The sequence below is a fragment of the Bacillus rossius genome, chromosome 16 (assembly GCF_032445375.1).
Source record: "Bacillus rossius redtenbacheri isolate Brsri chromosome 16, Brsri_v3, whole genome shotgun sequence".
In the NCBI taxonomy this organism is placed as follows: domain Eukaryota; kingdom Metazoa; phylum Arthropoda; class Insecta; order Phasmatodea; family Bacillidae; genus Bacillus; species Bacillus rossius.
This window is the reverse complement of record NC_086343.1, coordinates 35377731-35392085: the sequence shown is the minus strand read 5'-3', so window position 1 is coordinate 35392085 and position 14355 is coordinate 35377731. Positions and strand designations below refer to the sequence as shown.

General features: G+C 38.3%; 1 protein-coding gene across 1 annotated transcript; it reads left to right on the top strand.

Annotated features, from left to right (window-relative positions):
• The first annotated feature begins 1033 nt into the window (after window positions 1-1033).
• Window positions 1034-14009, top strand: LOC134539979 (small histidine-alanine-rich protein-like). The gene is made up of 3 exons (XM_063382385.1): window positions 1034-1119; window positions 9990-10132; window positions 12581-14009. The coding sequence occupies exons 1-3, from the start codon at window positions 1102-1104 to the stop codon at window positions 12708-12710; spliced, it is 291 nt and encodes a 96-aa protein (XP_063238455.1). The 5' UTR covers window positions 1034-1101; the 3' UTR covers window positions 12711-14009.
• The last annotated feature ends 346 nt before the right edge of the window (window positions 14010-14355 follow it).

The window sequence follows — 14355 nt, the reverse complement described above, 5'->3', positions numbered from 1 at the left end:
AATGTGTACCTATCGGGGAGTGATACCAGCGACACCTGCGCTGCGACATCGGAGCGACTGGCCACCGTGGCGACACCAGCGGGGGCGATGGGTGGCAGTTCACGACAGTGTTGCGGCACAGAGTGCGTGAGTGGTGCGAGGCAGTGGTCGAGGACTGAGTTTGTGGAGGACAGACTGACTGAAGGGCGAGCCAGGTCCCAGCGGCCAGTTTTGATTTTTGAATTACCAGCGTAAGACTAAATTTTGTGGACATGACCGAAAGAGATTGTGAACAGAGATCTTCAGTGCAGTAATTTGATTGATAGTGTAGATATTAGTAATAAAAAAAGGAATTTAATTAATTGGAGCTATCATTTACTAATTCAGTTTCCTTCCTCTCCCCCCCCCCCCTTCTCCCAAATTTTTCGGAAACACATGACTGCTTTGTTCAACAGAACTTAAAATACAAAACATTTTGTTTAAGTCAAAATTTTGTTCTATTATTTCCTGTGAAACATATCACTCATTGTAGTAAAATTCCCAAGACATTTGTGATTTCCCTTAATCGTTTATTTCTGGCGCACAAATTTGTCTTCATTTAAGGTAACGTTAAAGAATTCCCAGATAGATAGTAATGATTCAGTATAATGGCAACCCTAAATAATCTTGATTTTTAAAATGAAAAACTTCTGATTAACAGAGGGGTGAACCAGGATTTTTTTTTTCAAGAAAGAAACGTGACCAACGACAGCGTGGCCTGAGGGTTTTCTCAGAGTAGGTACTCCCATTCACCCCATCAAATAATTCCGTATATGCTCCAGCGAATCATCACCTTTCACAGTCACAAAGTCGTCGATATCAATCCGTGGCCGCCCGAGCACGGCCTGTATTTCTTCGTGTGAGTTGCGGAACACGGCCCCAGGTGTCGAGGTCACGGACAGTTCTCGCCGCAGGTCAACGCCCCTGCGGACAGGTTCCCGCTATTCTCTCCAGGAAATAAACTGTCCTTCCCCTCCTTCCAGCGGGACACCCACGTGCGCTGCTTCGCGCTCGTGTATATAACCACGCGCCCTGGGCACAGCTGGACTGTCAACTAGCTCTCCTGGTCACCTGCTCCGCGCCATGGCCTGCTCTTCCTCCGTGAGTACCGCGAGGGCTGGTGTCGTGTGGGTGGACATGCGGCACCGCGAGTCACCTCGTCGGGGCAGCTGAACCGTTGCCCCTTGGAAGGGCAGCCCTTCAGCATTTTTCTGGCAATTGTTTGTTTGTACAGCGACTGGAAGGGCAGCCCATCCCATTTCTAAAACATGATTCTTTAAGTGTTTAAATAATCCTGAAAACTTGCCCCTTGGAAGGGCAGCCCATCAGGATTTTTCTGACAGCAGTGATTTTGAAATGTCAATTTTTGCCCCTTGGAAGGGCTGCCCATCCAAGGGGCAAGTTTTCAGGATTATTTAAACACCTAAAGAAACATGTTTTCAGAAATTGGATGGGCTGCCCTTCCAGTCTCTGTACAAACAAAACCATTGACAGAAAATCCTAAAGGGCTGCCCTTCCAAGGGGCAGCATTTCAGTCGCCCCACCTTGTCGACACTGCGGTGCGTCATGTTAGCGCGACCCCAAGACACTGGGTGAAGTCTGAACACAGTTCATACTTATAGAGACCGGAAAAATTCGCGGATACCTTTCGAGACAAGCTGGAATCCAAACTCGTTTAACTTAATGCTGCGTCAGTGATTGGACCGCAATTTACCTGAAGGACTCTGAGCCAATGGCAAACACTCAACAAAAAAGTATCGAATCTTAGAATCGCAGTAAACAGGTGTCCCGAGTCGGTAGCCAATGACCAGGTGATAGTTGCCCGAGTACATAGGGAATCGTGGAGTCTATCCTATTGGTCATTGAAACCGCGAATTTTTCCAGTCCCTACATACTTAGCTACTAACAGTCGATAAGCTTAATTTAGGCAATATTTTGGGCGTTTCAATATGACTTCAACTATGTCCAAGCGTTTCATCTCCCGACACTTACTAAGTACCTTCGTGGTCAAGTTCGATGTCGAAACCATCAGGATGGAGTAAACAGTGTGGGGCACCATATATGGATAAAATCTTAAAACACCCTTACTGAGAAAATTTTGAACTCTACAGCCAATGGGTGCAATTTCTCTCGAGAAAAAATATTAATACGTATACTAATTGATTCACAATACAGCAGCCAGAGAAGCTCTTTTGCCTGGTTTAATTTCATTGTTTTTTATATTTTAATATCGGGGAATAATTTGTGGAAAAGGGACTAATTCTCGTTGGAAATTAGATTCATAAAATTCATTGAAGGGTAATTCTATGACAGTTGTTACAACAGCCCCTTCAAAATTAACTGGATGGACATATAAATTAATATGGTTCGTAAACTTTAATGGCTATATTTTAAATCAGTTATAGTCTAATGTGCTGTAACCGAGCATAGTTGAAAGAATAATAATTTGAATTCTTTATTTCATTGGCGGTACAACTGCGATTTTGTTAATTTAGAGATACAGTATTTTTAATACAAATGAATGATAAAATTATGTTTTTAAATTACCGTAAAATGTTTCAAAAGTTGAACATTTCTATCTTCCAAATGACATGTGTGAAAATCAAAGTGTTGACAAAAAAAAATTGAAAAATATAGTTTTACCACTTTTGAATAAGGCCTACATTTCATCTCTGGATGTTTCGGGATACATTATAGTCACCATATACAAGGGAGAATTTGTAGACCAAAAAATTAGGGAAAAAAATCTTTAACTTTAACACAACTACAACAAACATAACTTGATAATTAAAGCAAAATTAATTTGTGTAAAATAACTATCACAAATTGTCACTTTTAACCATTCATATTGTACTAGCTTGTTTAAATTCAAACGTTTGAATGTGGTGAAACTCTAGCATTTACCAATTTTACAAAACAAATTAAAAATATGATAATTAATGTAATAACAATATAAAACAAAAACTACTGTTACGAGTATAATGTTGGGAGAACTGTGTTCTTAATGGATAGCCAAATTAAGTTTTATTACAGTTTTATTAATTACTAATATTTACATTACTAATAAACCATTGTACTTAAAAATGTCTGATCACCAATCACTCGTACTTAAAAATGTTCATTCGCAAGTCACTCAATTTCTGTCAAGTTCGCACTCCTCACTGGAGCTAGGCTCGACAGTGGTTCGCCCCATACCTCGCGCCTGTCCATACACACAGCCTCGCGCCACTCAGTCGCACTCTAACGGTCCCGTCGCTCTGCGTCACGCCACTCTCGAGGGGGTCTCTCACCCTCTTCGCCGATGTCGCACTTCCCTTCACTCGCGGAACTCTACGAACTCTCGGAACTCTACGAACTCTCGTAACTCACTCGGAGGCCGGACTCGCTGCTTAAATACCTTACGAGAGCGGTTGTGCCGAGTTGAGTTATCCTGGGCCGACCCGACGCGCGAAACATCGAGAAAGACGGTGTTCATTCGCGCCACTACGCGGCGGCCTCTCTAAGCTCGGAATTCCCAGGCCACTACAGGTGATGATGCCTGAGGTGGAACGATGTGCGGGTGGAGGAGGGGGGAGGGGGTAGAGAGGACTCTTGTTCTCCGGCCAGGCACGCGTGGCACGTCTTATGTCAGTGGACGGCGTGTGACGTCAGTGGCCGTGCGTGGCCGCCAGCCAGCTCCGAGCCTGGCGCGCGTCGCAGGCTTGTCTCTCGCATTCTAAACAATACACTGTGTAATTAACAAGAAACTGCATTGCTACCGCATTTAGCTTGGGAAAGCTCGGAGCTTGTCGACTCGCCATCCGTACTCTGTTTACTTAAGTTACCTCTACTATAGTTAGTAATATAGTAATCTTAAAATAACCCTTCCTTTTTATGTGATTGTTGCTACGGTGAGCTTTATTATTGATACACAACATTAATTTTTAACAATATTGAAACATTTTACTAAACACAATAGATACTTTCATCGAAATATGTATTTAACAGTAAAGAATTTCTAATTTCATTATCGATTCGACCAACTATAGAGATACTTTGTTTAAATGTGCTTTCATTATTTATATCCGTCATTCGGGATAATTAAGGCCACTTTTCAATTTAGGACATCTGCCGGTTTAAGACCATTTCCGTTAGAGATAACTTATTGTCGTAGGATATGAGTCTATAGGTAGTTAAACTCTTTGTTTACATGTAAAAAAGTTTCCTAACACATGTAAAGTAATTAAATAATAAAATGAAATGCAGTCGCTTTATTTACCCCTTGATACAGGCTAACTGAAACCAGTTGTAATAATTTAATGTTTGGCCTATGTTAGTAGGTGATGGGTAAATAATTGTTTTCTCTAAAGGAGGGTAAAAACATGTAACAATACTGCCAAAGACAGTTTTTAGGTAAAATAAAAAAGCAAGAAATAAACAATTATACTGTTTTAGTGATTTAAATATTTAGTTTACATTAAAATGGTTCAATATGTTAAATTTAACAATTGCTCGCTGCAGTTCAGTTAACAAGCGCAAATCGGAATGTATGGAAGTCTGTATTGGCTTTTACAGGTTGTACAGTAGCGACAATGTCTGCAATATTCATAGGTATCCATCTCATCATCCACAATCGGAAACACATAATTATTTACTGATTATCTAGTGCATTTCTGAAATTAAAGTTTTTTTTATTTTCCTCGAGTTTATAGTTAAGTACAACGGCAAATAACTATTTGTCAGTTTTTTTTAATTTCCCTGAAAAAAAGGTTCAACAAAAACATAAACATTCGGTTTGAGATACTATTTGAACTGAAATTTGAATTGGATTATCAAGTAATTTTTTGTAACAGATTCAACGTCAAAATCAATTTAAGTTAAATCGCTTAGTATAATGTCTGAATATAAATCTTTCACTTAAAAGTCACTGTTATCAATATTTCAAATTATCTTCAGTTTTTTTTACTTTTTAATGCCTGCTTGAGGTTCGACAACAGGCTGTTGCTTCTAATACTTGAAGTCCTTCAATTCCTCTTCATGCTGGAATTTTTAATTTTCTGTTTCTGCCTTTCATGGGTTTTGTCTCTTTCGTTTTAACTCTCCTGTATATAGGTTTCAAATTATTCAACCCAATTGTTGCTAGAATCACGATCTTCGGATTGTTTCTCTTTTCGGTCATCAGGAAGACACTTCAATACTTATCGATCCAACGGAAAAGTCCCTGCTACTCTGAAGACACTTTAAAAATTGTTTTTGATGTTAACTTCCCCTTGGTCATCAATACACTTCTTTAAGAATATAGGAAACCTGCCTTTAGGCATAGTGTTAAGATTTTTTTTTTCCAGTCATTGCGTGTTTCATGCCACTTTATCTTTAAGGATCGGTAAAAAAACCACATCTAAAGGTTGAGTTTATTGCGTACTGTTTGGGGGGATAACACTAACTCGATGTTGTTACTTGTGCATTTGTTAATAATATGCAGTGAAATGTGGGTTGAAAGGTGGTCCTCAATTAACATTTAATAGCATCTTTGTCAAACTTATTGAAGAATGGATCAATGATATATTCTTGAACCAGTGCTCAAAAATTTTTAGGATTTACCATCCCACTCTTTAACCTATTATAGATAGCCCCCATGGGACCATTTTTCGTTCATGTATCGTAAATATCATCAAAATAGCTGTTTAGAGTTTCCTCGTAAATAGCCGCTCTACTCTTTTTAACATTCTGGCACAACGTATTAGAAAGAATCACACTGTGTCTCTTTAAAAATGATTCAACACAATCTATTCCAGGCATACTTCTTTTGAGTCTTGATTCAGTTCGTCCACATCGATCAAGATATCCTTTCACGATTAACCTAATATCCAAGATTGTTAGCGGGAATTCCCAATCTCCAGCCAATCGCACTCATTCCGCTGTTTATTTTCTCTTCACTCTCTAGCGCAGAAGGTCTTCCAACCTCATTTATATATTTTTTTTCTTTTTAGTGCTTCAGTAAGTGCACACCTTGAAGTCTCAAACTTTTCGGCAGGTTTCCGTAATGATACCACATTCCTCACGTCTTATAATACTTCTTTTACCTGAAATTGTGTACAGTCTTTATACATTCATGCTCCAACGGGCCATTGGTACTTACGAGCCATTTTTAATCTAAGAAAAGAAAAAAAAGATTTACACAATATAATGATGTTTGCAAGGTGTAACAAAAGCCACTCATGTTTGGTGATTTTATCTACCCCATACAGAAAACAAAAGTGTATCTATTAATAAATATAGAAAAAAAATTTTGTAAACATAACTTATGAATGAAAATAACTGTAAAAGTAATAAATGTTTGAGGTTATGTTAGAGAATATTTTAGTGAATTCAACAAAAAATACGATTCCGTTGATTAAACCTATGCAATATTTGAATTTATGGTAAAATTATACTAAATGTAAATAATAATTTGTAAATTTACCTTTAAAACACTCACAGAATTAAAATATGTAGTCAAAAATTCACCAAAATTTGTAACTGATGACATGCAAAGTACACATTCAAGCTTAAAACAAGGTTGCCCACATCAGTGTCCAAATTAACTATCAAAATTGTTTTGGTTACCCCAGTGGCTTAACTAACCCCGAATGACAAATTTTAAATCAACGAGAATGTTTTCCTATGGCAAAGCTGATGTAAAAAACAGAAAAAAAATTAATTAAATCTCGACACAACATGAAACGAAAATATATTTTACTTTTTCAAAAAGACACTAATATAAATATAAATAAATTAAAACTGTAGTGTTATGTTACATTTTATTATATTTTTAAAGGCGGAGGGTGATTTATTAAATGGAATAAAGTGCTTCTCTTGTCTTAGCCAACATGTACAGTCACGTAATATGTATTAAATGAAGCAAGGGGTGCATATATCATACGTTATTTGTATAACGTGTTTGGTATTCTTCAAATCATAATCTTCATCCTGAGGCGCAAATATCTAAAGCTATTCTTAAGCATAGATTTGAGTAGCGTTTTTCTCCGTATGTACCGGACGGAATATCTGTTTCACCAAAAGAGAATATAAATTTCTCCCACCATTCGATATCACCATAAACTGATATCTTAAATTTTTTAGCTACCCAAGCTTAAATATTCAAACGCATACGGTATGTATCAAAATGATTAAATATTTACTGAAAGTATTTATAAAACTAGTTTCAATGTTAAAGGAGGAGTTGTTTTTTTAGCAAATTTATATTGATATATGACTGATAAGTACTCTGATATTCTTGATGTTGGATCAAAGAGATGAAAATCAATGTTAAAATTTTCAATTTCCCAGTTAAAATCGTCGTGGATAAAATTGGCATGATCCAAAAAAAAAATCCTCTTTGAGGTTCAAGTACCATTATTTGAATCTACTGTGTCATTAACGTGAGTTGAAAAAGGCACCAGCTTAATTATGATGCAGTATAACAAATGCGCTTGCCTGAGAAGTCTCATTTACTTTGCTCATGCTTGGCTTAGCAGTCGCCACCGGACGTGGGAAAGAAGAGTTTCAAACACAGGAGCACTGAACTCGCTACCTCTCAATGCACGCTCGTTTGCGAAGGCTTTTTAATGTTCCAAACGAAGCTTAGGTGTTGTAATTAACTTCTGCGGCAGCTGGTAGTCAGAACTCTCAATTAATATCTACACTTGAATAAATTACGCGCTAATTAATCACTGTTGTTTTAAACCATTTATTTTTATTTCGAAACTGAAGTAAGTGTACAATTTAACCGTATTTTTGGTCATCTCTTGTGAGGCACACTGTAAAAAAAGTGCATAGTTCCACTATCAGCGTTAGTGTATCTTTTTTTCAACGCAGAGAGACGAGATATAACTTGAATTATACAAATGTTGTTGTTCATTATTTATAACTTATCTTGTACATCGCGATAAAAATTATTAAAATATAATACTTTAATTTAAAAAAAAAATAAAACCTAACATATTTTGTTATAAAAATGTCAAAAATTTATTGTTATTAAAAAACTTTATAACTTCATACAAAAATATTTTTTGTAATTTTTTTTTAAATTAGTGTATTTTTTAGTATAATGATTTGGAATGTATCTTGTGATAATTTGACTTAAATGTTTTCCTTAGAGTTATTTTCTACTATTATGTGCCTTCTCTTCCATCGTTCCAGTCTTTATATAGTGGTTTTTTTACGTTTATTGAACTGTGTTGATAAAGAACTCACATAAATTATACAACCGATAACATATTTAACCATCAAAAATACTATTCAGGAATTATAACCACTATTACCGTATTTACAATTACTGAAATATATTTTCCTTGTATTTCGTTATTGTGATGATAACACGACAGTGTTACATTCAGATTTCCGAGAGTAAACATTAATGATGTTTTATTCAGGCCTCACCAAATGTTTACTGGAACTTGAGTCTAATGCGGTCATCTCATAAGATTTACCCTGTAAAAAAGTGTTAATTTACACATTCAGTGTAAGTGTAATTTTTAATTTTTGTCATAACATTTATAAAAACTCAAACAATATATTTTTACAAATTCATTACAAATTATTACTTGTCTACCCGGGCACACTAGCGGTGTGTAGAGATTCACAAGTAAACCACGCAGTTTGATAATCGCTCAAGATAACAAAGTGGTGTTTTTATACGAAAAGCATTTAAAGAATTCTCTGAAGGCGGATGAATTTCCTGGTACCGTAGTTCGTTTTCAAACTGTATTTTGAGACGATTACAAATGGGTAACACGCGTGTTTTCAGGATACTTTTCAGGCGCTGAAACATCCGGTACAGATTCTTGAAAGCACTCAAGGGACCTGCATTACATCTTTATCTTAATTTCTCCACCATCTAATGTTATTGTCAGCGCTCTCATCCCATAGTTGCCGTACCTATGCATGACGGGAAGACTGTGCGCCAGTTCAGAGGCGATTTCGCTCCTAGAGGCAACATCTGCCATCCTGCCTCACCAACACCGTTCCACCCCATATTCTGGCTTCTGGACCGCGGACGTCAACGAGACATTAAGGTCCCCGCCCACTTGAACACACATACGGTGTGCAGAGCTTCAGGAAAAACAACGCGATTTGAAAACTACTCAAGATATCCGATATCCGAGCGGGGTCTGCTCACGAAAAGCATTCAAGAGCTCGATGAGGGCCGAAAAGTACTGCTGATTCCGGATTAAGTTTTTAAACCGTATTTTTAGAAGAATTAAAATGGCTACAACGCATGTTTTCAGAGTGATTTTCAGGCGTAAAACAACCGGTACAGATTCTTGAAAGCACTTAAGGGACTTGCATTACACCTTTATCTTCATGTCTCAGCCATATAATGTTACGGTCACCGCTCAAATTGCACAGTTATCCTGTGACGACGAGAAGACTGCGCGCCAGTTCAGAGCCTTGCGCTTAGAGGCTATACCGAGCTAGAACCACCAGCGAACGTCGCGCTTATAATCCCGCCTCACTAACACACACTACACCTCTGACGAGGCGGGCCCCTTAACACCTCGCTATCCTCCTTCTTCGGTTTGCCTCTTCGCGGAGTGCGCTCTGACTTGTCGGCTGGACCCAAAGGTAGTTCCCGTCCACCACCGTAGGTGCCGGATCTCGGGTTCGAGTCCCGAGTAAGGAAAAATTGTTATATCCAAACAGGTCACTTACTACATCAATTAAAGTAATACCGATGAATCAAATCGTCCGTAGTAAGTTGAACCGTTTTTTTTTGGCTCGTTGGTAATGACATTCATCAACGAGGCAAGCATAAAACATTTTTGAAACGTCAAACTTGGGTTATAATTAGTGTGTGGCTTTTTCACGTTTAGTTTATAGTTTGTTAAAACACTTCCAATCATTCTTTCCAAGTATAAATAAATTTGATTGTCAATGGAATAAAGAAAACTCAAAGATTTGCTGTGTTGTTTCTTGAGTTGTTTTGTTTTATTTGTGACGGACTCGGGCAGGTTGCCTGCCTGCTGGTGCTGTCAGCCGTGGTGGCTGTCGTGCTGACGAGCCCGGTGCCCCAGAGAGGCGCGGCGGTCCCTGAGGTGCCCGCCGCTCTGCAGGAGGGACTGCAGCAGGCGAGGGCCCACAAGGGCCAGCAAGGGTGAGCCGCGCTTCCACTCTCCTCGCAATGCTTCCAGCACTGTCCACTGTTGCCAGACGTACCCACTGCAATGGCGGCTTCAGGGAGGGGCTATCGCACAAAGAAAGCTCGCAGTTGCAAAAAATTAAAGTGGTTGGAATATTATTTACAAATTACAGGTTTCTAATACAGAACCTTAGAAGCTCCATGCAACTTTTGATGTGATAAAAGTTTAACATATGAAATTAAAGATTTAAGTAAACACTAATCAATAAAATTGGTCTCGGGAGGGGCTATCGCCCCCACCGCCCCCCTTCTGGAGCCGCGCTTGACCCACTGAGCACAAATGTTTAAGATTACAACTTGATAATGTAATGAAAAATGTACAAAAATATAATGTTATTTGTGTGTATAGGCATTGGATGAAGTGGCGATACTTAACACTCAAAGATTCAATGTACAATGAAATGAATTAAAATCTCTCTTATATTTTAAATAATCATCTCATATAAATGTGTCTCATCTAAACGCAAATTTTTGATGCACCTTTAAATGGAACTGCTCTGATTATAAAGCTAGAGGAATTTCGAAACATAAATTTGTCCTCAATTTCTTCACACTGCGCTCTATACAGTTTATCTATATCTGCACTAATTTTATCCATGAATGCTCTCCTCCACACTGCGTTTGTGTATGTGTATATATATCCACACTGCGTGTTTATATTGTTACAATTATAATGTGGGCAAACTGGGTTCGTAAGGATAGCCCAGTTAAGTTTTATTACAGTTTTATTAATTACTAATATTAACATTACTAATAAATAATTGTACTTAAAAATTGTCTGATCACCAATCACTTGAACGTAAAAATGTTTATTCACAAGTCACTCAATGTCTGTCAGGTCTGTCGCTCTCCTCACTGGAGCTAGGTTCGACAGTGGTTCGCCCCTCACCTCGCGCCTGTCCACACACACAGTCTCGCGCCACTCAGTCGCACTCTAGCGGTCCCGTCGCTCCTCGTCGCGCCACTCTCGAGGGGGTCTCTCACCCTCTTCACCGATGTCGCACTTCTCTTCACTCGCGGAACTCTCCGAACTATCGGATCTCCCATGGAGGCTGGTGTCGTCGCTTATATATCCGTGGCGTCCTTCTCGATGGGAGCGGCTTTGATGTGTCTTGTCTTCTCAGGCAGACCTGACGCCCGAAACACCCAGAATAGCGACGCTTATTCACGCCACTCCTCACGGCGGCCTCTGTAAGCCCGGAATTCCCAGACCGCAAAATGTGACAATACCTCGAAGCAGGACGGTGCGCGTTGAGCAGAGGGGGTGGGTAGTGAGGAACCTTGTGATCCAGCCAGGCACAAGTGGCATGCCTTACATCAGTGGACGGCGTGTGACGTCAGTGGCCGTGCGGAGAAGCTAGCCCGCTCCGAATATGGCGCGCGTCGCTGTCCTGTCTGCATTCGTAATAATATATAAACACCGGTTCGATGTTCAAGTACTTTGGACACCACTTAAATCTTAGAGGTCATATCGGCTAAGACCCATTGCATAACCGCATGTCGTAACAAAATTACACTTTCTGTAGGTAGCAGACGGCAATTCAGATTTCTATCTTAAAGGGAATATTTTTGCTACCATCTGGGGTTTTAAATATTTGTCCTTAGCCTGCAATACAGCCACCTTATTAGCAAACATAATACGGTTCTACAAAACACATAAAATATCTCTTCGCATTTAGTGAAATCGGCGTTCCTGAGAGGGTGTAATTATTGTGAAAGTTTAATTTTTATTGATGAGTATCATCTATTTCTCTGTATATGGCATTTGGTTGTAAGCATTTCCTGAATGCATGTGATATCAAGGAACAGAAATGTGTAGAAACCACGGTGATGCCATCTGTGACGAATGGAGCTAATCAAATTTCACAAATACAAAGGAAAACATTATAGTATTTACGGTTTGAGGAAATTTAACGAGATGGGCAGTATTTTAATAAAATTCCTTGTCAAAGCAAGGGTTTAGTATTTTTGCTTTTATCGGGACCGTTCCATTATATAGTTTAAAATTTTGGTCTGCTGATCAAATGTGTCAATAGTCGACATAGCTGCTCCGGCAGCGAATTCTAGCGGTCGATGCGGAATCCACGCATGCTTCGTGTCCAGAAATTTAGTTTAAAACCCAATGTTCGATATTTATCCCGCTCGGAACTATTTTAAAGGATTTCACGTTCAATTTCGTTTCAGAGTTTCGGATTATAAGTAGTGTATTTGCAACACGAGAACAAATGATTTTGCTCATTGAAGAGGTTAAATGTTTTCACATCACTGGCGGGCACTGAAAGACTCGCTCATATATTTTTTTAGAGAGGTGAAGGGTGTTTCTGAGAGACAATATGTCATCCATACAACAAACACCACGTAGGCACGCAACTACCTGCAAGTCAGTGTTGTCTTTATTCCTAGGTATTACGGCAACCAGCACCACGGAAGCAACCAGCACCACGGAAGCAACCAGCATCACGGCAGCAACCAGCATCATGGCAGCAACCCGCACCATGGCGGCAACCAGCACCACGGACACCACAGTGGTTAGGCGGTGGTCCTCCGACAAGACATGCCGCGGTCAGAAACGCCTGGAGGGTGCTTTTCGAGAAGCCGAGGAAGATAGGAACGAAAAGAACCCATCTTGGTTTTCACAGATTTTATTCCATTAACCTAACTTTTAATAATTATATAAAAGAACCTTTGTTCAGGCATATACTACACATTAGAGAATTTCAAAGGTGGTCTAAGTACTTTACGATTACAGTTGTAATTCATTTACAAAAATGAGTTCAATGCTAAACACCAAGTTATTAAAAAAAGGAAACTTTATTGTAATAGCAAGTGACGATAACGTCAAGAAATCCATTAAATAAGAAATTTTTTTTTTAGACAAATAAATGGTAGAAATTTTCATGTAATAAAAACTGTTGAAACCAAGATGGCGTCCTTCTGTTTTCACTGCAAACGCGCAGTACTCTCAACGAGTCCACGACCTGCACGTGGTGCGTTCGTGGCGATTAAATCCCGCATGAACAGCGCTGTAAATTTCTACTCAATAAATATTGTTTGGTTGTAATTTTGTTCCGGCTGAGTTGATCATTCATCTGTCTTTAAGGATGGACATCCCATATTCCAGGTACGGGAAGCCTTTTTTCACAGATGAGAGAGCCAAAACCCGAAGTTCCCCGAAGTTCATGCTTTTTTCCGTAACTTTATTGTAGCTATCCTAACCAAATCAACCGTCCACAATGTTTTAAAGTATTTATAATGTAGCTAATCTAACCTAATTGAAGTTAGTATCCTGTTATCAACACCGCCATATTTATTTACAATTAACAAAAAAAAACGAAGATGCACGATCGGGCGTTTGGCTATCTCATCTGTGAAAAAAAGGCTTCCCTTCCAAGTGCCTACAATTATTAGTGGCGATAAATATTAACCATTTTTTGTAGAATATGAATTTGCTTACCTTTTTTCCGAAATCACAAGTAAACTAAAGCATGTTTTAAAGTTTACATTTTATGATTATAAAGGCTATGTTGACAAATCTTATCATTAAAGGTCACACGCAAAGACCAAAATAATATTAGGTATCTCATTTTTGGATTAGCCAACCTATTCTCTCACTCGAAATATGTACATGATAAAATTACTTTACGCCTGTGGAATTTATCTGGAAAGTTTTTAATGATTATTTAAAGCAATTAAACATAAAGCCTATTTAAAAAATTTCTCAACACATTGAACTGATTCAAATTAAATTTTTACAGTTTTCTATCCAGAGTGCAGTAGACTACTAACATGTATACAGTGGCTCTTTAATTAAATAAAATGTTTTACGAGATGACAGATTAACACTTAAATCATTTAAAAGCAAGATTAAAGTTTACAATTTTTTCATCAGTGTTTCATACTTTAAATGTATGCTGATAAGTCTAGGTTTTATACACTATGACAAGTCTTACTGAAGACTCTAGGTTTAGAAGGTTAGACACGAGACTTATGGGAATGTCACACGATACGTGTTCAGGTATTTTTTAGAAAAAATAAAATATGTTCCTATCATTAAACAATTAACATTTTAGTAAATTTAATTACAACGTTTGGCAGCATAAATAAAATATAAACTGAAAATATGCATTTAATAATATTAATTGTGCACAAATTTGTTGTTTTGAATTCCATACAAACTT